This window comes from Zootoca vivipara, chromosome 8, assembly GCF_963506605.1.
Source record: "Zootoca vivipara chromosome 8, rZooViv1.1, whole genome shotgun sequence".
In the NCBI taxonomy this organism is placed as follows: Eukaryota; Metazoa; Chordata; class Lepidosauria; order Squamata; family Lacertidae; genus Zootoca; species Zootoca vivipara.
This window is the reverse complement of record NC_083283.1, coordinates 63,232,792-63,257,499: the sequence shown is the minus strand read 5'-3', so window position 1 is coordinate 63,257,499 and position 24,708 is coordinate 63,232,792. Positions and strand designations below refer to the sequence as shown.

The following is a 24,708-nucleotide window of genomic DNA, read 5'->3' as shown; positions in this document are numbered from 1 at the left end:
GGCTTCGCTCCTCTTCGCGATCCTCCCCTTTCCCTCGATTGGACAGGCGCCGGCAGCGACGGGCGCCCGGATTGGCGAGAGGGAGAAGAGGAGGAGGAGGAGGAGAAAGAGGGCTGGGCTGCGCCTCGCGGAGCCGGGCAGCGTGTCTGCGGAAGGAAAGGTAGGCCCGGGCAGCAGGAAACAGGCGGCGGGGTGGGAAGAAACAGCGGCTAGGGCGCCGGGGGAAAGGGAGAGGAGGCCTGGCCAAAGGGGAGACGCAAAGCGGAGCGGGGCTTGGCGTGGACCATTGTCCGAAAGCAGCGCTCCCTGCAAGAGGCCTGGGCTGCGAGTGCGCTTTTGCGCCTCTTCCCTTGCTTGCTTGCTTCCTGGCTGGCTGCTGGCGGGCGCCGGGTTGGGGACCCCGCAGTAGAGCCTACAGGGGTTAGGCGCGTACATTTTCGAACCCGGTTAAAAGGCAGGTCGCCTCCTATGGCTTGTGCTACCTCCGGAGTAGCCGAAGTTGAAGTTTTCCCTGGCGCGATCTTCTGTAGGATGTACACGCAGGATGATGCTCCGTAGAAATGATTCGGAATAGCTGTTGCTCTCCTGGTTCTGTGCTCTACCGGTATAGACTTAGTTGAGCGGTATTTCGCAAACTTGGGTTCCTAGCTGTTGTTCGACTACAATTCTCATCATTCCCTAACTTGTAGCACCCAGCGGTCAGGGATGGTGGGAGTTGTAGTCCAAGGACACCTGGGGACCCAAGTTTGAGAAACAATGGTTTAAGGCAGGCATCCCCAAACTTCGGCCCTCCAGATGTTTTGGATTACAATTCCCATCTTCCCCAACCACAGGTCCTGTTAGCTAGGGATCATGGGAGTTGTAGCAAAAACATCTGGGGGGCCGCAGTTTGGGGATACCTGGTTTAAGGGCTCCAATCTTCAGCCTACCAAACATTGGAGATGGGTCTTTGGTCAAAAAGGGTTATGGTCAAATAATGATCAAGTTCCTTAATGGCACCGCCTCCAGATGACCTGTTTATACTGATTTGCTTATGCAAATATTATTCCGAGGTTAGATTATATCCAGTCATTATGGAGTTATTTGCTCTGGCTTCTTAACAGTTCTGCAACAATGAGCATTTGTTCTAATTTGCTTGTGGAGTATTTACACGTCTTCCCATTGATAATCGGTTCATCTCACACTTCCCAGTGTAATTTCACCATCCTTTTCCTAATCTTAGAAAATCTTGTTTTTTGTTTTTAAGGGATTTGTTGCTCTAGGGACGGAGGACATCAATCTGCTTTAATTGTTATAATAGTATGTTCTTGAATCCTTCCTTCCAGAACAAGAACAATTATTTTTATTTCATTTATTTCCTATTCATCATTCTTATAACCAACCCTTCCTCCCATAGGCAGCGCAGGATAGCTTACAACAACAATAAAAAAGCTAACAATGCTAAAATCGTAATAAAACAGCCTTAACACAACAATCGGACAACAATCAGTTATGGAATATTGTAACAAGTTGAGCCTACTACATGGATGAGTACAGCATGCACACCCACCCACCCACTCACAATATATAGTGTGTAAAACATTGTCTTATTGTACCATATCTATTTTACAGGAAGTGGAACAGGGTTGTGTACATTGGAGATCTTCTACTGGCCACAATGAATTACAGGGTGAAAATTATGAGCAAAATAGTTCCAGGGCAATTTGATGATGCGGAATCTTCAGACAGGTAATGGAACAATAGAATCCCAAAGTGATTTTCAGATGGTGTGAAAGAACAGAGCTCCACAGAGTCATTTTTTCGGAGAAGCTGCTTGAAGTATGGGGAGAAAAAGGGAGTAGCAATGTGATGTTGACCCAGAAGAGCAGCAGAACATTTGGGGTATTTTCCCCTTCCTTTTCCTAACCCGTCATAGGCTGGGCCCAGTTTCCATGTACAGTGGTGCCTCGCTAGACGGATGCCCTGTAAGACGAATTTTCCGCTATACAAATAGGTTTTGCGATCGGAGGTTGCCTTGCAAGACGATGAGGTTTTTTATGGCCACCGCTTCGTCTTGCGAAATGTGGTCATAAAAACCTCTGATTGCAAAACCTAGGGGCATTCGTCTAGCAAAGGGGAATGAGCTGCAGCACAGGAAGAAGGCAAAGGAAGATCAGCTGATAGGCGCTGACAGCTGTCACCGCCTCTCAGCTGATCTTCCTTTGCCTTCTTCCTGTGCTGCAGTTCGTTCCCCTTTGTGTTCCGCTGGTCTCTGCCGGTGAGGGGGCGAAGCGACGGCGGCGCCTGGAGGCTAAGCACACCTCCCCAGGCAAAGAGACCCGCGTCTATGGCGGCGGGTCTCTTTGCCCGGGGTGCGCTGAGCCGCCGCCGTCACTTCGCCCCCTCACAGCAAAGAGACCCACCCGGCGCCCCTACGATCCCCCGCTGTGTGTCGGGCGGGATGGGGGGGGGAAGGCAGGATCTGCGGGGATCTGTGGGGATGGGACGAGGCTTCTCAAGCAGCAATTAATTTGTGCTCCAAGGTACTATTTCAGTATACAGTTATAATAATACTGATGATGGTGATGAAAGGGAGCCAATTGTACTGTGCTGCTGGCTTTGTGCAACTTGGTGAGTTTATCATGATTTTACTAAATACGTGCTTTTAAAATACATACGTTAGCGAATGCACCCAGGTTTCGAAAGTAGCTAAAGAGGAGAAGGCGATCTTTATAACGCAGCAGCCACGTTTGTGGGAGGAAGGAGACGAGGGTGAATTGGATGAGAGTGGCGAGGAGGAGGAGGATGACAGCGATTGGGACTGGGATGAAGCCATGGGGAAGCTCACTAAGCGAAATCCGTTATCTGCAGGAAGAAACCCTCAGGTATGTTGTTCAAAGAATGTGTGGCTTGAGGGTGCCAGCTTGTTGTTGCTTTTAAGTGAGTTTTTAGACGGCCTCAGGTTTAGATCCTAGCTACACCTGCAGGGATGATGGGAATTGTAGCCCAACAACCTTTGAAGGGAAGCTGGTTTCCTATCCCTGGACTGGACAAGATCCAAGGTCCCTTTCAACCCCATTTTCTGTGACTCTGTAATGAGGGATCCAGAGTGAGTTGCAGCATCGCACACTCCCTCTTCCTCTGGTGCAAATATACCCCTTCCTCCCAGACATAACCATGGTTAAAGTGTTTATCTTTGTCCATGGAGTTTTCTTGGCAGGGATACTGGAGTGGCTTGCCAGTTCCTTCTCCAGGTGGATCACTTTTAGTCAAAACTCTCCACTATGACCTGTCCATCTTGGGTGGCCCTGCATGGCATAGCTCATAGCTTCTCTGAGTTATTCAAGCCCCTTCGCCACGACAAGGCATTGATCCATGAAGGGGATCAATACTTTGGCCACCTCATGAGAAGAGAAGAATCCTTGGAAAAGACCCTGATGTTGGGAAAGATGGAGGGCACTAGGAGAAGGGGACGACAGAGGACAAGATGGTTGGACAGTGTTCTCGAAGCTACGAACATGAGTTTGACCAAACTGCGGGAGGCAGTGCAAGACAGGAGTGCCTGGCGTGCTATGGTCCATGGGGTCACGAAGAGTCGGACACGACTAAACGACTAAACAACAACAAAAGTGTTTATCAGAGCTTGACTTAACATGCTGATTGGGCTTTTGTACCCGAGGTGGATGGTCTGTGAAATTTGCATGAGAAGGGATGGGTTGTGCAAGCATGATGTCCGGATTGTATAGCTCTGGTTATGAGATCGGGAGTATGATTGTGTGACAGGGTTTCTTTTCTTTTGTTTTTGTTTCAGGCAAATAAGCAAATTCCTAGCTGCAACGCGGCCAAAATGTCCACTCCTACAGATAAGGCCCTAAGAAAGTTTGAGAATAAAATCAATCTAGGTAAGAGCAGTCATTCTCATTTTCTAGAAATAGGTATCTGCTAAGGTATGGCTAAGTATAGCCACATTTGCTGGGTTGGAGTTGGTGAATTCACGTGTGTCACACTCCCTAATGTAACTCATGAGCATGAGTTTAAGAACGGCACAGACAGGCACACAGAGCCTGAAAATGTGTTTCTCAGGCTCTGCGCTCCTGCCTGCCTGCACCTTTGAGGACACAAGGGGGCACAGGGCTTGATCAGCTGTAGGGCTGGCCGATGTATCTCGGTGGGGAGGAAGAAACGGTCGAGATACATTCCAGAGTCAGAAATATATCAGCATGTCGTGGTATTTAGCTGCTGATATATCACAATGCTGAAAACCAGCCCTACTTGAGAAGACTATACTGCAATGGTAATCATAGGGGGGGGGGGATTAACTTGATATTTTCCTTTTTAAGCTATTCTTTTTAAATAATTTTCTGTTTAGCGCATGGCACACTATGGCTGTCATAGGACAGGGATCCTGTGGCCCTCCCGGATGTTGTTTGACTACAACTTCCGTCATCCCTGGATGATTGGTTAACACTGCATAGGGTAGATCAATATTGCGAGTCCAACAACGTTGGGAAAGCTACAAGTTCTCTCATTCTGGTACAGCACATTCTCCTCTGTCTGCACGACAGCAGGTATCACCGAACCCTCCTCCATTTGCAGCTCCTGCATCCCATAGCACACCCTTTGTTACTTCTGGAACAAACCTTAAGTCCCTTTGGCCACAGGGGGGAGAGAAGGAAGTTTTTTGTACCAGATTTCTTCTACAACACCCCAGTATATTCATACCTATGTGAGAGCAATGTCATAGACTTCTCTTTTGTGTGCCATTGTCTGAAACCTTAGGAGGGTGCTAGAGGAGTCTCCGAGAGTCTGGCCTAGTTCTCTGTATTGTTCACTTCCTGCCGAAATAGGCCTGAAACTACTTGCTTTTAAATGATTTTGGGACTAAAAAGAAGCCGAACGTAGTACCTTTGTTGTGGGTAATTGCTTTATTTTACAAACATTGCAACAAAGGATATTTTTCCCTGATGTGTCTTGGATAAGGAGTGTGACACATTTTCAGGCTGCAGAGTCAGAAGCTGGTTTTAAATTGAGAGGTGCGGGTAGGCGAAAGAGGAATGTATTGGTCTTTATTTCCTTATATGTGTGTGTGTTCCCCTCTTCAAGACAGGCTACACTTTGCTGACTCTGTTATAAATAAAGTTACTGAGAAGTCCAGACAGAGAGACGCAGAAATGTAAGTAGTGAGGATGACACATTTGTATTTCAGAATTATCCAAATGAAACATAGTGGATCATGAAATTCCTTTGTTTCCACTAGGTACCGGGTGAAAGACAAGTCAGACCGAGCGACAGTGGAACAAGTAAGTCGCGCAAAGTATCAGACAGTTGCAAAAAAATCCCCATTTAAATAAAAAACAAGAGTCCTCACCTTTTTAAAAAAGCAAACTGATGTAATAAAATGATTCAACCACATTTACTCAGAATTCTGTAGTGGGTGTCCATAGGTCTACAACTTTAGTGTGCTATTGCCATCCATTTTTGCTTAATCTTAGTATTTACTTATTCCACTTTAAATCAACCATTTTTTACTGTGATTTATTCTAATTCTTGGCTTGGACTAATCTAACACTTAGCTCCTAAAAATAGCAATGGTCTTAGCTCTCTTTGTGTTTTCATTATTTTATATAATCTCTTTTATGCAAGAATATAGATGCAAGAATATAAATGCAAGAGAAAAGTTTCTGGACAGCAGTTCCAAGTAATACCATTTCATAGGGCTGTTTTGTTGCTTTCCTGAGGTTCTGGATCCAAGGACTAGAATGATTCTGTTCAAGATGCTAACCAGAGGCGTCATATCGGAGATCAATGGCTGCATCAGCACAGGAAAAGAGGTTGGTTTCACCGCAGAAAGAGCGGTGAATGTGAAAACACATTTTCAAAATATAAATAAAAACCAATTTTTTTCAAACTCAAGTTATTATATGAGCTGCAGACAATTATACAGTGTAAGCATGCAAAGAGGTTGTACACGACACTAAACAATGTTTTAGTGTTATGATGGGTGAGCTGCAGTTGTGTGATTTCTTCCTTCCACCCTCAATCAATTCTGTGAGAAGATTAGAAGCTGAATCCTGGTAATTGTAACACAGAACATAATGTAATCCAGCCTGTGAATTCTGAGCTTTAAAAATAATAACCTTTTGGGGAGGGGGGGTCAGATCCAGCTTGCGAGTTGCCAGTTAGAAGCTAGATGATTGATCTTATTTAATAAGTGGGCTTGGTATGTGCGACTGTAGCAGAACAAGATTCATTTCGTGAGAACTTTACTTCCATATTTATTATTTTCATGAAAGGAATCTTGTTCTGAGTGCTTCATGCAAATTGTGTGCATCCTTGGCGCCATGGTTTGCACATGCATGCAGAAGTATGCAGGTATTCCTCCCACCTACCTCTTCTGTTCATGAGCCAAGGGTTTGCGGACTGAAAACGAAAACAGAAATGTGGTTCTAGGCAGGTGCCTTCTGGAATAGGCCTGCACAGGTTCTGACCTGCTAGCCATGAATTTTGGCCTCCTTAGTCCTTAATAACCTGGTTTTTGTAGGCCAGGTGGGCAGTAGAACCTAGTGGTTTCTTGGGCTGCCTTTAGCTTGGTGGATTGAGTAGACTTTTGTAGTAGTATAGGATCTCCTTGGATTGTAATCTTAAAATTATGGGTATTTTTTTTTTTAGCAACAGTGCCCTTATCCTTGGATAATGATCAGATTATACATACCTTGATACATTTTTTTCTTTTGCCCATTTGCAATTTGCTAGGCTAATGTATATCATGCCAACACAGCAAATGGAGAGAACAGAGCAATAAAGATTTATAAAACGTCTATACTGATGTTTAAAGATCGGGATAAGTATGTGAGTGGAGAGTTCAGGTGAGTCTGAGATTTAAATTTTTACCCCAGGCACACTTACATGTGCAGGCAGGGCCAGATTTAGGTTTGATGAGGCCCTAAACAACTGAAGGTAATGGGGCCCTTTATATGTCCAGCTGTCCTTTGTCAACAACAAATTGTCGCTGTTTTTTTGTGTTGAATATATGCTATATGGAAATTTATGGACCTAATCTAAAGCCATTTGCACATATCAAAATATGTATTTTATCAAAGTAATTGTTGAACAAATCTTTTATTTTGCAAATGTACACCCAGTTTTTCTTTCCTTTAAATTTTTTGCCCCCCCCCCAAGAGAGTGGGGCCCTAAGCTTTAGCTTGTTTAGCTTATACGTAAACCCGACACTGGGTGCAGGCTTACTTGACTTTTTCCATAACAATAATTTCTATGCTGGGTTTTTGTTTTTTTATATAATTACATTTACCTGTTGTTTTTTCTCAAGGTTTCGCCATGGCTACTGTAAAGGAAACCCAAGAAAAATGGTCAAGACGTGGGCAGAAAAAGAAATGAGGAATTTAACAAGGTGACATTTTTCTTACATTTTGGGCAAGACTTTGTTCCATAGCTGCCAAGTTTTCCCTTTTCTCGCGAGGAAGCCTATTCAGCTTAAGGGAAAATCCCTTAAAAAAAGGGATAACTTGGCAGCTATGCTTTGTTCCCATACTCCAGCTTTCATCAACCTGGTGTCCTTTGCTGTTCCAGCCTACAACAGCCATCAGCCACAGAGAGTTGTAGTCCAGAACATCTTTGCAAAGGCTGCTATGCTCCATTTTGTAGTGGATCAAATGAACATTTTAATGGGCTCCCTTGGGAAATTAAAATAGAATCCTAGGGTTTGAAGAGACGAGAATTTTGCTAACCCCAGTCCCTTCTCCCATAGATGAACATTCCCATTTCCCCACAAGACATGCTTACCTTTCTGACAGATAAATGGAGCCTTTTTGGTGCTATAACTATCAATGGGCCCTTTTTTTTTACACTTAGAACATTTTAGTAAGTGTTACAAGTGTTTGGGTTTTTTTCAATCCTTCATGCTAGATAATATCATTTCGGGGGGGCCTTTTTTTTGTAGGTTACATACAGCCCAAATTCCATGCCCAGAACCTATTATGCTCAGAAGTCATGTTCTTGTTATGAGCTTTATTGGCAAAAATGACATGTAAGTATACTCAGAAACTTTGTTTGTGTATTTTTTTTATAAAGAAATCACTTTATTAGCATTTCAATCCTGTATCTCTCTAGTCAGAAGCAAGTTCAAGCTCTGTTACTGAGTTTTCTCATCTATCATCTATCTAGAAATATGCTCTTGTATTGTTATGTAGTTCAGTCAGGGCCATTTCATCATTGCTTGGGGAGGGAGGAGCATAGATAATGAAAATCTGAAAGCAAACGGGGAGAAAAATAATATAATTTGTTAGATGTGAATAACTGATACAATTTGTTAGATGTGAATACTGTGGTACCTTGGTTTTCTAATGTAATCCATTCCGGAAGACCATTCAAGTTCTGAAATGTTCGAAAACAGAGGCACAAAGGGCTGGATGTTGTTTAATAAACAAATATGAGAGAAATAACATATACACTCAGTGGGAGCCGCATGGCATGTTCAACTTCCGAAGCGTGTTAGAAAATCGAAGGATTTACTTCCGGGTTTACGGTGTTCAAAAACCGAAACGTTTGTCAACAGAGACGTTCGAAAACCGAGGTACTACTGTACATACTTGATTAGCTTACCCCACCCATTAGAAATTACATTTGTATAAGCAAATACAAAAGATACATGCGCAAAGGAAATTAGAGAGATGCGTACTGAAATAAAGCAAATAGTGATAATAGTAGTAACTGTGATGATAGATAGATGATAGATAGATACCGTGTTTCCCCCTTTTTAAGACGTAGCCATAATATAAGACATAGCAGGATTTCTAAGCAGTTGCGCGATATAAGCCATAACCCGAAAATAAGACATAGTGATAGACCCTTCCCCCCTCCCGCCAGCCAACTCCCCCCCATAAAAATCTCTCCCCATTTTACTGTCGCTCCAAAGACACGTATTTCTTTTAAAAGCTTGTAAAAATGCACCGTAGAGCCGTTCCTGCAGCCTCGTGATTCCCCCTCCCGTTTCTGTAAGCATTTTTTAAAATACCTGTAAAAGGATTCCAAAATATATTTTTTTAGCTAGGCTGTGTGAGCTCTGCTTGCTTGGTGAAGAGGAGAAAAGTGGCATTTGCGGTGGGGAGAAGATGAAAGCACGAGGGAAAAAAGAGGGGCGATTGAAGACGCTGCCTTCCCCTTTAGGGAGAGACTCTGTGTGCGCGTCTCTCTCTCTCCCCCCCCCCCGCCTCTCTCTCTCTCACACACACACACACACACAGCCCACCTCTCGCTTCCCCCCACCTTTCCCCCTTTTAATAGCCTTTTAAAAAGTGAGGATTCTTTTTTCTTTCTATTGCTTGTCTGTAGAGCTTCCCCTTTAAGGATTTGTACCGGTACTGGGATCGCTGCCGGTGGCGCAGTCCTTGCCTTGGGGATTAAGGACTTTCCCCTTCTCGCTGTTTAGGAGCTGCTAAACACTGCCCTACACCCTACACAAAAGTTAACATTTTGTGGGTAAGAGAAACACGGACGGGTTGTTAGGACCAGCAGATTATCTCACCCGGCTTTCTGCTGGCTCAATTGCTACTTAATTGCTACCATTTACCATCTTAATTGCTGCTCAGCTGGCTTCTTTGTTTTCTGCAGTATCTCAGCCGGTAGCCTCTTTGCTATCAGTGCTACAAAGTGCTACATTGTTGGAACTTTCGCTCTTAAGTCTTGGGCAGTTGGCTGGCTGGTAGAGATCCTTATTTGCTTTAGTATAGGCTACTGCTACGACTGCATCACACAGATAGATTCCATTATACTGTACTGGTTTAAATTTAAGAAGCTCCAGTGTAGCAGATTGCTATTAAGTGAGTCCCCACCTGGGAGGGGAGAGAGAGAGAGCAGCCCTTCGGAGGAGCTCCTTCCCTCCCTCACGAACATCCCAGGGCCGGGGAGAGAGGGCTGGGCCAGCGATGCACACACCTCCCTTCCCTCAGACACCCTCTCATGGAGCTTGGTGGTGGCTGTTGCCCGTCATTTTCTTTCAGTCAAGAGTCCTGCCCCGCAGGGAGACAGGGAGCAAGAGGGGCACTGCTCCTGATGTAATAAAAATACCGGTAAGACATTCCCTGAAAATAAGCCACCCAGTGTTTTTTTGAGGAAAAAAAGTTATAAGACGGTGTCTTAAAATGTGGGAAAGACGGTAGATAGATAGATAGATAGATAGATAGATAGATAGATAGATAGATAGATAGAAGACGCCATAGAAGGAAAAAAGAAGGAAAAAATAGGGGAAGGGAGGGGAATGTGTGTGTGTATGTGTAATGCAGTAGAGAGTTATTCAGAAGTCAGATATTTGAAAATAGGTTACAGGGGGAGGTGTTGTATTTGACCCATTCATTCCAATAGCTTATGCCTCTGAGTATCAGTGTCTAAGAATCGCAGTTGGGGAGAGTGCTGTAACACTGGTCCTGCTTACGAGCTCCCCATGGTTATCTGGTTGACCACTGTGGGAAATGGGACGTTGGACTCGATGGGCCTATGGCCTGATCCAGCAGAGCTCGCATTCCGTTAGCCAAAGTGGGTATGGTATTGGAGGAGGAGGACAGCTGTTGTTTATATTCTGGTTCTCTCTCTCTCTCCTCTCTCTCTCTCTCCTCTTTTCCTTTTGATCCAAGGCCTGCTCCATTGTTGAAAAACGCCCAGTTGACGGAATCCAAAGCTCGGGAGTCGTATCTGCAAGTCATACAATACATGAGAAGAATGTACCAAGATGCCAAGCTCGTTCATGCAGATCTCAGTGAATTTAACATGCTGTATGTTTTAAAGAAGCTGAACGTTGATACTTCTTTCATTCGTATATGTTACGTTGCACAACTCTGCCCTGCAGCTAGGGTGTTGTCCTCCTGGCTCCACAGCCAGTGAATTTGAAAGATGATTTGTGTCATTGTTATAGCGACCCAGGTGGCGCTGTGGTTAAACCACTGAGCCTAGGACTTGCTGATCAGAAGGTCGGCGGTTCGCATCCCTGTGACGGGGTGAGCTCCCGTTGCTTGGTCCCAGCTCCTGCCAACCTAGCAGTTCGAAAGCACGTCAAAATGCAAGTAGATAAATAGGTACCGCTCCGGCGGGAAGGTAAACGGCGTTTCCATGTGCTGCTCTGGTTCGCCAGAAGCGGCTTTGTCATGCTGGCCACATGACCTGGAAGCTATACGCCGGCTCCCTCGGCCAATAATGCGAGATGAGCGCGCAACCCCAGAGTCGGTCACGACTGGACCTAATGGTCAGGGGTCCCTTTACCTTTACCTTTGTGTCATTGTTAGACAAGAGCTCTTAAAAATTGGTGCAGTTTCCAAAGAGCAAAATGAAAAACGAAAAGCTGAATTTATCCTACAAAATGAGGTCAATTGCAAATGAGCTTCTATTCTCCTTTTTCCGTTTTGGAGGTTCAGTGAAGGTTGGCTACCTTTCTGCAGTGTAAAAACTTAACATGTAGAGCAGGAGATGCAATTAGACTTAGATCAAACATCTTTTGCCATCGTAAGATTCAGGTGTTTGACATGCTCTTTCGTCTCTGTTTCCAAGGCTTCCCTAAAGTTAAAACCTTGGTCAAGTATCTTTTATAGGTCAATATCCAGCTTTTCACGGATCTTAAAGACACCTCTGGCACCTGCGCTTATATTCCCCTGCCTCCCCTTCCTTGGTACACAGGCTTATGGCGAGAAATAAGAAATGAGATTAAGAAAATAGCTAAAACACATTGATCAGCCTTGTATCTTCTGATCTTCCCTCTGCTTTCTAGTAGAAAAAAAAATAAATGCATTTTTATTTAAGTAAACAAAACAAGCGTAGGGCTTACAGTGGCCTTATTTCGTAGAAATGACTTGTGCTTTTTTACATTAGCTGAAATACTAATGACCTCCCTCTTTCACCCTAAGTGGTATAACATTCCGTAAAAGGTCCCTAGTAAACTTTCAGAAACAGCAGTGCTAACGATAGCATCCTGTTGCTTATTCCCACTTCTCCAGGTATCACAGTGGTGAGGTATACATCATAGATGTGTCCCAGTCTGTGGAACATGACCACCCACATGCTTTAGAATTCCTGAGGAAAGACTGCTCTAACATCAATGGTGAGGTCCGGCCATGGAACATCAGCATTCTGGATATCTTGAATACTTTTGTGTGCATGATTTAATCCCCTGTCATTTCACAGATTTGCATGAATGGATCTGATCCCGATTACTCATACGGTACATACAGTTTTGAATGGGCACTGGTGTAGATTTTCCTGCAAATTAAAAATATTATTGAGTTATCTCGAATGATATTTCGACTCGGATTTCCTTTGAAGATTGGTTGCTTCAGGATAACTCTTGAGGACTCCACCAAATAACAGAGTTATTCTAGTAATTTATTATTATTATTATTTTATTACAGTGGTACCTCACAAGACGAATGCCTCGCACAACGAAAAACTCGCAAGACGAAAGCGTTTTGCAATCTTTTTGTTGACTTGCAAGACGAATTTTTCTATGGCCGTGCTTTGCAAGACGATTTTTTTTTTGCTTTGATTTGTTTACATTGGAAAACCGCAAGACGAAATTTCCGCAATACAAAACGACTCACGGAACGAATTAATTTCGTCTTGCGAGGAACCACTGTATTATTATTTTACAAGAGTTCAGATACCCCACACTGCATTTGGTTTGCATAGATGCCAATAACAATCTAGTATCTTATGTCATCTTTGGTCCTTTCTGGCAGATTTTTTCCGGAAGTACAATGTTGCGGTGATGACGGTGAGGGAACTCTTTGAGTTCGTTACAGATCCATCTATTACAAACGAGAACATGGATGCTTACCTTGAAAAGGTAAAGCTTTAGTGATTTTGCCTCTATGGGAAAGCATTAGGAGGGAAGATATAGGTTCATCTCTCTTACAATTCTCTTTTTTATAAATGAAAGCTGATTTAGCTATTGTGTATAGCAACGATGTTGTTTTTGCAAAGGTTTCTGCATCCTGCCATAGATACGAAAGTATGATACACATACACTGCTAATCAAATATGAAGGGTGAAAAAAGTGTGTTTGTTTTGGTCCTTTCCCACAAACTCATAATGTCTGCATTCTTGGTCCAGTACTCTACACTAATTCTCAAAGTTAGCCTTCCCCAACCTGGTGCCCTCCTGTTGTTTTGGACTACAGCTCCAATTATGCCTGACCTGGCTGGGGACGGTTGGAGTATATAAGGTTGAAGACTTAACCACCCAATTCAGTCAGTTGCTTATTTGTACAGTGGTACCTTGGTTTAAGTACACAATTGGTTCCGGAAGTCTGTACTTAACCTGAAGTGTACTTAACCTGAAGCGAACTTTCCCACTGAAAGTAATGGGAAGCGGATTAATCCGTTCCAGACGGGTCCGTGGAGTACTCAACCTGAAGCGTACTTAACCCGAAGTATGAGTGTAATTGGTTCTGGAAGTCCGTACTTAACCTGAAGCGTACTTAACCTGAAGCAAACGTTCCCATTGAAAGTAACGGAAAGTGGATTAATTCATTCCAGTTGGATCCGCGGAGTACTTAAACTGAAAGTACTCAAACTGAAGCATACTTAAACCGAGGTATGAGTGTACTGTATTCTTCTACTCATATGGCATATGGAGTGGCTTTACAACATAAAATGCACAACAGAAGTACAGCATGTACATTAAAATGCTAATAATAAGTAAATAAGTAATGTTAATAAAAAATAAAATAAATAAATAAAAATGCTAATAATAAGTAAAGTTTTAAAAAAATTCAAATGTAATATGAAGACAGCAATAGTAAAACTTAAAGGATTATAATTCTGTAGAAAAGGAATAGGTTTTAAGAGGCAATGACAAGAAGGCACAGAGAATAATGTGTTTCCACAGGACATGTTATTGGAAAAATATATATAATAAGAAAAATATTGGTAGAAAACTGGGTATTGAAACCTGCTTAATCTAAATCATATATCCCAGTTTCCAGCGGCCCTTTAAAGTACGCTTCAAGCAGAGTATACGCAGTCAGAAGTTGACCTGGCTAAGAAAACACACCAAGAGTGTGGGTAATTATCTCCCTTATATGAAGCCCCTTACTAGCTGTACACTTGTAAAAGTATACAGATGAAAATACAAATGGTTGGGTTTCTTTAGCTGAAAAACAAACTGACTCAAAAGAGACTTTAAACTAAAGATAAATGCTTTCTCTCTTAGCAACTTTATCTACCCACATTCCATCCTTCAAACCATTCCAAACCTCCCACAAACTCCCACAAAACTCCCATTAAACTACCCAAGAATTAACAGCAAACTAGCATTATAACTAAACAACTCTCATACTAAGATTCAACTAAGGAATCTCTTAAACTGAGAGTCTCTCTTATTAAGATTCAACTGGGAATCTCTTAAACTGAGAATAACTGAGAATCAACTAAGTATCTCCAACTAAGGTACTGAACTCACTGAGAGAGTGAACTACTAAAAGATGAATCAAACTGAAAGATCTAACTAAGAGATACAGAAGGCTTTCTGGCAGAGCCTTATATACAAGGAGCAGAGCCCACACCTGTGAGCAATTAACAGAAATCACCGGCACCTGTTTCTCTTAAACAGGCAGTACTTACATTAGACCGGCTCTAAAGTAACTTGACTATTCAAAAAATCCAACACATGTATTAAGATGTCCAAAGTTGATTTTAAAGCATGGGAACTTCTCTATCGGACGTGAGAGTTGTTAAGGTAACTAGAACCCAGACAATTCAGAGCTTTGAAGGGCAAAATTAGCAGTTTTAATTGAGCCCAGATGGAACAGGCATCCAGTGAATTTGAGAAAGAATAAAGAGTTTACATGCTGTGGACAAAAGTCTGGCCTGCACATTTTGGACCAATTCAAATTTCCCATCTGTTTTTAAAGGCAGTCCCCTTGTAGAAAGCCTATTCTGGGACAGAGACAGCCCCGCTGGGAGAGGCAGCAGTGATTGAAATAGGAAGAGCTATTTCTTAGGGCTACATGGAGAGCGAGACTCTTGAGAGTCCCATGGACTGCAAGAAGATCAAACCTATCCATTCTGAAGGAAATCAGCCCTGAGGGCTCACTGGAAGGACAGATCCTGAAGCTGAGGCTCCAATACTTTGGCCACCTCATGAGAAGAGAAGACTCTGGAAAAGACCCTGATGTTGGGAAAGATGGAGGGCACAAGGAGAAGGGAACAACAGAGGACGAGATGGTTGGACAGTGTTCTCAAAGCTCCCAACATGAGTTTAACCAAACTGTGGGAGGCAGTGGAAGACAGGAGTGCCTGGCGTGCTCTGGTCCATGGGGTCATGAAGAGTCGGACACGACTAAACAACAACAACATGGAGAGCATTTAGGTCTTGGTGGCCTTTAAGTCACTGTTAAAAGTCTTGCATTATATCCTGTAGGCAATGGAAATATCGTGTGAGAGGACAGAGGAGGAAAGGTCCAATCAGGATAATGTGGATGAAGAGGTAAGCCGGAGCCTGGATTTCCTCACCGTCTTCTTTATCTGTTGTGTCTCTTCTGTGAAATTTTTCTCGGTACTTTGACAATGCTCTGCAGTGTCTTTATTACAAATATTTTTACAGTGTCTAAATGCCCGTGAGTTGATTGGCCTTGCAGTCTTTCTCTTTCTACACTTGAGTGTTTCCACCTGTTCCCAAGTGGCCCCTCATGTGCACTACACAATGGCAGTGTTCCCACACCATGCCAAACCATGGCTTCTCGTGTTGTTGTCTGTATGGCAAGCTGGTTGACACCAACTATGGTTGGTTTCACAAAAGCCAGCGTTAACCACAGGTTGGGTTGTCAAAACGAACCATATTCTGTGGGTCCTGGTGGCACTACAAGCTCTCATTAACTGGGAATGTGGAGCACACGAGACCAGGGTTTGCTGCAGTTTGTGGTAAACCATGGCTTAGCATGATGTTGGAATGTGACCAGTGTAGGAACACAGTGATCACAGATAAGGTTTCTAATCCTGCCAGCTGTTAAATGTGTCGACATAATTACACCAATTGCTACTGGCCAAATCTAGGCCATCTGATTTCCATGTTGTTTGTCCACGTAATCGTATACCTGAGAACCAAACTAGGCATAATGTCAGAGGTCCACGATTTTTGCTGATCTAGTCATAATACTCTTTATTGAAACTTTGGCATTGCAGAACTGAATGAATGTTTGTGGTTATTTCGCCTTGTTAGGTGTTCAAGAAAGCGTATATCCCAAGAACTCTGACTGAAGTTAAGAACTACGAGAGGGATGTCGACATAATGATGAAGCTGAAGGAGGAAGAGACAGCCTTAAATGTGCAGCAAGATAATGTAAGTATCCTTGGACTATGTGGAATTTGAGTTTGCACATACTGACCAGAACATGGCACGATACATTGTAACAATGGTAGCAAGCTTGTAATAAAACAGTGTCCCTGAAGGGAACCGCTCAGTCTTTTCTTCCTCTATTTAAAGTACCACAATTATAGCCTCAGTTGGTCTCAGAAATGGTAGATTATTACTATAAAAAGGATGGTTATAATGTAAATACTGGGGCAGGTTACGGTACCTAAGGGACAGCCTTATGCCATTTATCCCTGCCTGGTAATTGCTGCTCAGATAGGGCATTGCTGAGAGTAGTGCTTAGTTTGTACTAGCATCTGGGGCTTTTAGCATTCCTGCTGTAGCCCTCTGGAATAAGTTACCAGTTGAAATCGGACAAGCGCCTAGCATCTTTATGTTCAGCATCTTTGACATCTACTGCAAACATTTTTTTGTCTATGGAAGCATTCCCTGAAGGGGTGACACAATCATTCTATCAAATATTATTTGTTTATCTTGTAAAAAGGTTTTTCGTTGTTTGTAGAAATTGCTTTAGTTTTCGTAAAGACTTTGTGATTTTTGTGTCTGTTTTATCTCATTTGGACACTGCTTCAGTGGCTTGAGGCTATGAATCAGTTTATAAATCTGTATGCATGAATGAATGAATGAATGAATGCCTGTATTCACAGAACAGCAGGGTGTTAATGGGCACACTGAGTACTTGACGCAGTGATCAGTGCTTTGTGTCAACTGAGCCAATGTAATGCAATGGGTAGATTGAGGGACATAGACTGGAGACACCCAACTTCATATTGCTGCTTACCCAAAAGGCTCATTGAGAAGGATTACCAGGATAATGCATAAGAAGCCCTTGGACATTTGAAATGTGCTATATAAATGCAAATGTTTATTCTAGGTTTCTTATATTTATTTCTGATGCAGATTCTCTACCAGACTGTGACAGGGTTAAAGAAGGATTTATCAGGTGTCCAGAAGGTAAGATGGTTATTGAGTCTGAGATTGTATTCTTCTTTACACACGTAAAGATCACTTTGTCTGAAGCTTCTCACAAGATTGAATTTGCATTGTATGTACTGTATGTATTAGGTAAATATGGAAATATGGAATGTTTTGTTTCTATTAGCTGAAATATCCTAGTCAATGGAATCATAAGCTCGTGTCAAACATCATACCAAACAATACACAATCAGCAGATGATAGCTTAGATCTGTTTGTCTGCCTTCATTTCCCCAACCCTCGGATTCATAAATCCATACTTTCCTCTCCGTGGTGCAGCAACCTCTGGAGGTGATTTGTCAAATTGTGATTTGTCACAAATGAGTGACACTGACTAGCAATGGTTTACAAACCCATTTCAAGCCATAGTTTGTCAATTCAGACCTTTTTTCCAAACCATAGCAAACCTTCCTTTCACCATGAATTGGCATGCCATTGTGGAAATGGAAGAAGCCTCTTCCTCCGTAAAAAGCAGGATTCCCTAGTTTGATATTGGAATTGTTCTTCCAAATCTCCAACTTTTCCTGAGAAGGTTGTACCCTTGCCTAATTAATCTCTGAGTTTAGAAATGGTTACCTAGTATCCATCCCAAGGCTGCTTTGCTGTCACTAGAATCAAATTGCATATTGTCTTTACAGTGACCTTTTAACTACTAGAACCGTTCTTCTTGTGATGATGAGTTTGCTTGTTCACGTTCATTACTTGATTATGCTTGATGACGCAACTGACTTCACAGAAAAAGAATCACTGTGTTTGAGGCAATGTGAGCGGATACAAAAACTTGGCTGTGAGGGTAGATTTGTGGTGGTTCATTGATGCTCCATGTGTTCAACCAGCTGTTGAGGCAAGAATAGGGAACCTGAGGCTCTCCAGATGTTGTTGGACTCCCAGTTCCCATCATCCCTGACCATTGGCCATGATGGCTGGGGCTTATGGGAATCATGGCCCAACAAGCCCTGGAGGGCCACAGATTCTTCATTCCTGGCTTAAGAGTTGGCTTAGAGCAGGGTTTCCCAATCTTGGGTCTCCAGCTAGTTTTGAAATACAACTCCCATCAATCCTAGCTTGCAGCTGGAGACCCAAGTTTGGGAAAGCCTGGCTTAGAGTACCCTTCCCCAATGTAAAATAAAAAAATTCCTTCAGTAGCACCTTAAAGACCAACTAAGTTTATATTTTGGTATGAGCTTTCGTGTGCATGCACACTTCTTCAGATACCTCACGAAAGCTCATACCAAAATATAAACTTAGTTGGTCTTTAAGGTGCTACTGAAGGAATTTTTTTATTTTGCTTCGACTCAGACCAACACGGCTACCTACCTGTAACTTCCCCAATGTAATACTCTCCAGAAATTTTAGATTACAATTCCCATCAGCCCCTGCTAGCATGGCTAGGGATAATGAGAGTTTCGGTCCAAAATATCTGGAGGGCTCCAGGTCATTATGGCTGTATATCTATCTATCTATCTATCTATCTATCTATCTATCTATCTATCTATCTATCCATATATTTCTGAGGGGAAAGTACAGCAATTGTATAAATAGGTATGTGAAGAAAGAGAGAGTTCAGCAACATAATAATAATAAATAATAATAATAATAATAATTTATTATTTATACCCCGCCCATCTGGCCGGGCTCCCCCAGCCACTCTGGGCGGCTTCCAAAAAAACAGAAATTCTAAAATACAGAAATCCATCAAACATTAAAAGCTTCCCTAAACAGGGCTGCCTTGAGATGCCTTCTAAAGGTCTGGTAATTGTTCTCTTTGACCTCTAGTGGGAGGGCATTCCACAGGGTACATACATTGACTCCTTTGTGAACTTACAAAAACAATTAGATTTAAGTGAAAACGAAGAAGAATTCTCTAGAATTGTAGTGTGCCCAGCGTTATTTCCTATGGAGCTTTTCTTCACACTTTGAAGTCCAGAACTAGAACGACACAATTACGTTGTCTGCCTTTTAGGTGCCTGCTCTCCTTGAAAATGGAGAGGAGGAGAAATCTGATTCAGAGGACAATGACAGTTCTGACCATTCAGAGTTGGGCTGCAAAGAGCAGGAAGAAGAATCTGTGCATCCTAAAGATCGACCTGCTGAAACCAGCGTGGATAAAAAGGTTAGTTGTTCAGATGCGTCTTCAGTGGCGGAGTGTGTTCTTTGTGTGTGCTAAAGATTTCAGGTTCAATCTTTGGGATCTGCCGCTAGGGCGAGGGAGAAACCTCGTCTGAATGCCTGGAGAACCATTGCTGAGACAGTACCGGGCTAGATGGGGCCAGTGGCATTAAAAACCTATTTATGCAGCATTAAAATATCTGAAGAAGTGTGCATGCACACGAAAGCTCCTACCAATGACAAACTTAGTTGGTCTCTAAGGTGCCGTTGGAAGGAATTTTTTTATTTTATTTCGACTACGTCAGACCAACACGGCTACCTACCTGTCATTAAAACATAAGCATTCATGAATAAAACCTGTAATATTCTGAGTCCACTTGGTCACTTAGGCCTATTATTCACAATACTCTCTTTTTCCAGGAACGGAAGAAGATAGCCAAAGAGGCTCAGAGAGAGAAGAGGAAAAGCAAGACCCCAAAGCACGTGAAGAAACGAAAAGAGAAGACAGCAAAGATGAAAAAGGGCAAATAAATCATGGCTGCCATTTCTAATGGGCAGCCTTGGCCATTCGTGATTTAATGGGTCGCTGTTTTGATAGTAAAATACACCCCGTGGGCCATTTATTCTGGTGACCACCAAAGGAACAATGTGACAAGGAAACACTGTTACCAGTCACCGAGATTCACTTGTGTACCCATGATATAGTTTATAGCTCACACCAAGAATGTCTTCTTGGTGGATAAATAAAAACAAATGGAATCCCTTTAAGGCAGTTGGCCAGTCCAGAGAAATTTACACAAGTTATATTTTGCAGTTTAGTAGTGTGAACAGCCAGAGCGATGCCAGATTCTGTTCTTTTTTCATGCTCCAAAGCAGATGCACATCCATATGTAAATAATAATAATGTGTATAGGGAGGAATATGCATACTCACGAATTAAAACTATTCGTTACATTGCAACTGCTGCAGTTTGTCTCATGCACAGCAATGAAAATTGTCTACCCGTTCATCATAATCCACAGTATTGATGGTGTGCTGGAAGAGGGTAGGGAAGGAAAACAGCCAGGCTTGGAAAGGTGGTTGATCATCCTCACTCTTGGCTGTGTCTGGATTTGTGTTGGCCTAGAATGGGATGGACTATGGCAGGCATCCATAGTCCCTCCAGATGTTTTAGACTACAATTCCCTTTGGCCCTCCAGATGTTTTAGACTACAATTCCCAACTTCCTCAACCACTGGTCCTGTTAGCTAGGGATCATGGGAGTTGTAGGCCAAAACATCTGGAGGGCCGCAGTTTGGGGATGCCTGGACTATGGGAAGGAACAGCAGTGCTACTTGCAGTACCTGGTTCCTGTCGTTCATCAGCAAGTGAAGGGTTAGAGAGAGGGATCCTCCTCCTGCCTGATGGGAGAAAACCAACAGAGCTCTACTTAACTGGACAGCTCAATTAAATCCTCGCCTTTTCTTTTGGAAATGTGTCATTTATTTCTCAATTGGCTTGTGACGCTTCAGTGACCTTATTCGGACATAACAGTAAGCCAAATTATAGCTTAGCATAAGCAAGTAAGGTGTGCTGATGCAATGAGAAAATCATGGCATCTTCCATGCTTCTGCTGCACTACCAGGAAGTAAGCCATGCTTTGGCTTAGTGTTACCTAGGAACTTTTGGTTTGTTTGAGGAAAAAACCATGAGTGCAGGCTTGGATATAATGCTACGGCAAACCATGGCTTCGCTTCTGATAGCATTGCAGCTGAACAGGAGGCCAAATGGCCAGCATTTTCTGACTTGATCATTCATGGTGAAGCATTTGTGCTAATCTGGTTTAGCATTATGTACAAACTGGGCCAGTGATACTTGTTTTTGTGATTAATTCTTCTGTGATAAATCTGATATTTTTGTTCCTTCAGCTTCCTGGTTGTTAGAAGTACAGCTGTACCTTGGTTTTCAAACACCTTGGGAGTCGAATGTATTGACTCCCGAATGATCGAAAACCGGAAGTGATTGTTCTGGTTTTCGAAAGTTCTTTGGAACCCGAATGTCCAACATGACTTCCGCGGCTTCTGATTGGCTGCAGGAGCTTCCTGCAGCCAATCGGAAGCTGCGCCTTGGTTCCTGAACGTTTTGGAAGCCGAACAGACTTCCAGAATGGATTCCATTTGACTTCCAAGGTACCACTGTACTTGTTCAAATGGTAAAACTTGGAAGAGCAGCTTTTTCCGTCTTCAGTGAGAGTGGATACTTGCCGACTGAAGATCTGTGATACGTAACAGCAATAATCTATTTGGATCTCGTTGTGCAAGTGTTACCATTTGTTTTCAAAATATTCGAAATCAGAGTTCAGAGAACAAGCACTGCTATGTTGTTTGGGGCACAATTCTGCAGATGTGCCTGCAGTGTTTAGGCTAAACAAATGCAATGCAAACTATAACTATAGTGGTACATTTTTTTGGTTTGGCCTTTTAAGGAGCCAGAGTGGTCAAACAGCCGCACACAATAATGTTTTATATACTTTACCGATGGTGCCCTTCTGTTTTAAAATAAACCTGAAAACATTCTCTTTATGGTTACTGAGTCTATAATTAGAGGGCTAAATAATTTTTATTTTTTTGCCAGTCTCTGTAAGGTTGATAAATTAAAAAATTCAGAATTCATTGGCTAACAATTGCACTGTGGATTCCAATAAGTGGAATTCAATCCCAATAAATGTTCATTAAAAAAAAAAAACCCCTCTTTGTTTTACTGTAAAATATGAATAACACTGCAGTTGTGAATGATGTCAGACAAAATAATTGCTTCTGAGATTAGGGCTGAGCCCAATAACATTAGTTTACACTGCTTTTGAAATAAAAAATAAATTGTAGAACAGATAGCCTAAAAACCTTTGAATACTGCCAGTAATCATCATGGACTAGATTGTTCACGTATTCCAGAACAATAAAAAAATTCCTTCAGTAGCACCTTAAAGACCAACTAAGTTTTTATTTTGGTATGAGCTTTCGTGTGCATGCACACGAAAGCTCATACCAAAATAAAAACTTAGTTGGTCTTTAAGGTGCTACTGAAGGAATTTTTTTATTTTACTTCGACCCAGACCAACACGGCTACCTACCGGTACCTGTATTCCAGAACAGTTGCAGTGTTTTCAATGAGACTGCCCTGAAGTAAAATGGATTGTGTTACAGTCTACACTTTCATGCATATTTGGTGTGATATTCCAAGTAATAGGTGCCCGAAGCATACATGCAGTCATTTCCCAACAGTAAAAGAAGCTTATCCTTTTTAATGTAGCATTCATTCATCAAAATATTGCATCGTCACCAGCTTCACACAAAGCTAGCTTTGCTGGCTTTTGAATAAAAATCTAGGATTTACTTTAACGCTTAATTGGAAGCAAGGTGTTCACACATGTATCAGTGGTCTTAAATCAATATTTCTCAAACTTGGAGATATATACACACACATACTATTTTAGTCTTGGGTGTACTGAGCCTTTTCAGAGAAATGTGCCTCTGTATGATGCACAGCTGACAATTGGCATGCAATTCACCTGCAATCAGCAAAGACTTGCCTTCTGAGCCAGTAATAGATGGTGACAGGATTGTTTATTGCCCTTCTAAATCAGGCTTTTGGAGGAAAAGCACTATTAATTGCAGAGAGCAGAGATAAAAATGTCAGGAGCATCTCTCACTCGGTTCTTTTGAATACTTGCAGTACTGTGTGTAGAAAAAATAAGGCTCAGATCATGTTCCTGGAATCCACAGGTTCCGTCTTCTAATGTGTGTTTTGCAGAGTGCCATTGATCCTATATACTTCCACGTTGCTAAGCCTCACTTCATTCAATGGGATGTGTGCACTTAATTCTGCACTGTGTTGCAGCCAGTTTGCATCGTTTGAATGTTCAGCCCCCTCTTAGAATTTTAACTGTGTTTTTATTCACTCTCCCTCTTTACCTCAGCAACCTCAACTTTTTAACAATTTACCTGATTGCCATAGACTACAGGGAATGTAACACAGAGGAGTACATGGAATATCCTCTAGATTAAGTAGGTCTGGTGGAAAAGGAATAGTTCTCTCTATCCCACGTCAGGAAAACTGCCTTATTTGTATGTTGGCCATGGAGGGAGTATAAAGCTCCCTCCAACCAGGCTGGCATGGAAATACTGTGGGCAAAGAAAAGAGGGGTGGCTTGCTGCCTTTTCTCTGCCAGCCTGCTTTTTGTTTCTGCAGAGGAGAAACATAAAGTTTCCTCAGCTCCCGGCACAGAAACCAAGCCTGCTAGCGAATGAGCTAGCGAATGGGCTAGCGAATGAGGGGGGAAGTGACCCACCCCTACAAGCCATGCTTTGGTAGAAGACATTTTAATTCTCAGCTATACTTTTCACAGCCTCTAGAGGGAGCCTCAACTTCATCCTCATAGGACAAAAAGGACTAGAAATAGATACTGAGATTCGTAAGTTTTTTGAATATATATATATATATATATATATATATATATATATATATATATATATATATATATATAAAGGTACCAAATAAGGAGGGCATAAAAGATGGTTACTTTTAATGTAAATAACATTTGGCGTGGCACGTCCTTTGTAGAAAGAAAGGAAAAGAATATATAACCATTTGCCCCACCATATTTAATAGGGCTTACTCCCTAGTGTGTTTTAAGATTTCAGGCTTAGTATTTTATTTTATTTTTAAAAAATGGCTTTCTGTCTACATGAGAGTCTACATGGCAATATTTATGGGAAAGACTACAATTGTCTTGATTACAGTTTCCTTATTAATTAGTACAGTATCCGCTACTACTAATCTAAAGGCAGGATTCAATAGCTATTTTATTCGGCCTTCGCCCAGAATTGTTGCCTCTACTTGCGAGAGCCCTGAGGTACCATAACAAGATGGCGGCTATGTTGCCTCATGCCCTTGCCTAATCCCCTTGCCTGCATTTCTTTGCTCTCCTGTTGTGGCTGACATAATTCTCTACTGCTTACTGGGTAGGCTAGACTTTAAATCAGATAAAAGTTTCAACACCTTCCTTCCAGCATTAGAGTCTGGGGTCCTGCGACAGCTTTCCTCTTGCGTCACGTGGCCCAGCTCCAAAATGGTAGAAGGCAACTTTAAAAACTTAGGCCAGTCCACGTGTCACCAGAGGACACATACCCTTTATGACTTCCTTTCTTCATTCAACTTCTGCCAAACACAAGACAAAGTCCAAGTTTTGTAGGCTGGAGATAAGACCGCTTCATTTGTTTGTCATCTCTTTCTTTATGG

The 24,708-nt window shown here is 42.3% G+C and overlaps 1 protein-coding gene across 2 annotated transcripts; it reads left to right on the top strand.

Annotated features, from left to right (window-relative positions):
- Positions 1-50: 50 nt before the first annotated feature.
- RIOK1 (RIO kinase 1) lies at positions 51-21,986 on the top strand. 2 transcript variants are annotated; one of them, XM_060277979.1, is made up of 18 exons: positions 51-160; positions 1,612-1,728; positions 2,663-2,864; positions 3,791-3,881; positions 5,083-5,152; positions 5,237-5,279; positions 5,718-5,810; positions 6,733-6,845; positions 7,307-7,387; positions 7,937-8,023; positions 10,626-10,763; positions 11,976-12,079; positions 12,714-12,820; positions 15,397-15,462; positions 16,195-16,314; positions 17,248-17,301; positions 19,286-19,435; positions 19,852-21,986. In XM_060277979.1, exons 2-18 carry the CDS (start codon positions 1,658-1,660, stop codon positions 19,960-19,962), a joined length of 1,701 nt encoding a protein of 566 aa, XP_060133962.1. In that variant the 5' UTR covers positions 51-160; positions 1,612-1,657; the 3' UTR covers positions 19,963-21,986. The 2 variants fall into 2 exon arrangements, with proteins under 2 accessions (XP_060133962.1, XP_060133963.1); XM_060277980.1 differs by lacking the exons at positions 51-160; positions 2,663-2,864 and having other exon boundaries at positions 1,670-1,728.
- The last annotated feature ends 2,722 nt before the right edge of the window (positions 21,987-24,708 follow it).

Bases quoted from the DNA above. Each gene is read 5' to 3' on its own strand.
- RIOK1 (XM_060277979.1), top strand. From the start codon at position 1,658: ATGAATTACAGGGTGAAAATTATGAGCAAAATAGTTCCAGGGCAATTT. The intron at 15,463-16,194 runs GTAAGCCGGAGC...TCGCCTTGTTAG, and splicing joins AGGATAATGTGGATGAAGAG to GTGTTCAAGAAAGCGTATAT. The intron at 16,315-17,247 runs GTAAGTATCCTT...TTTCTGATGCAG, and splicing joins TAAATGTGCAGCAAGATAAT to ATTCTCTACCAGACTGTGAC.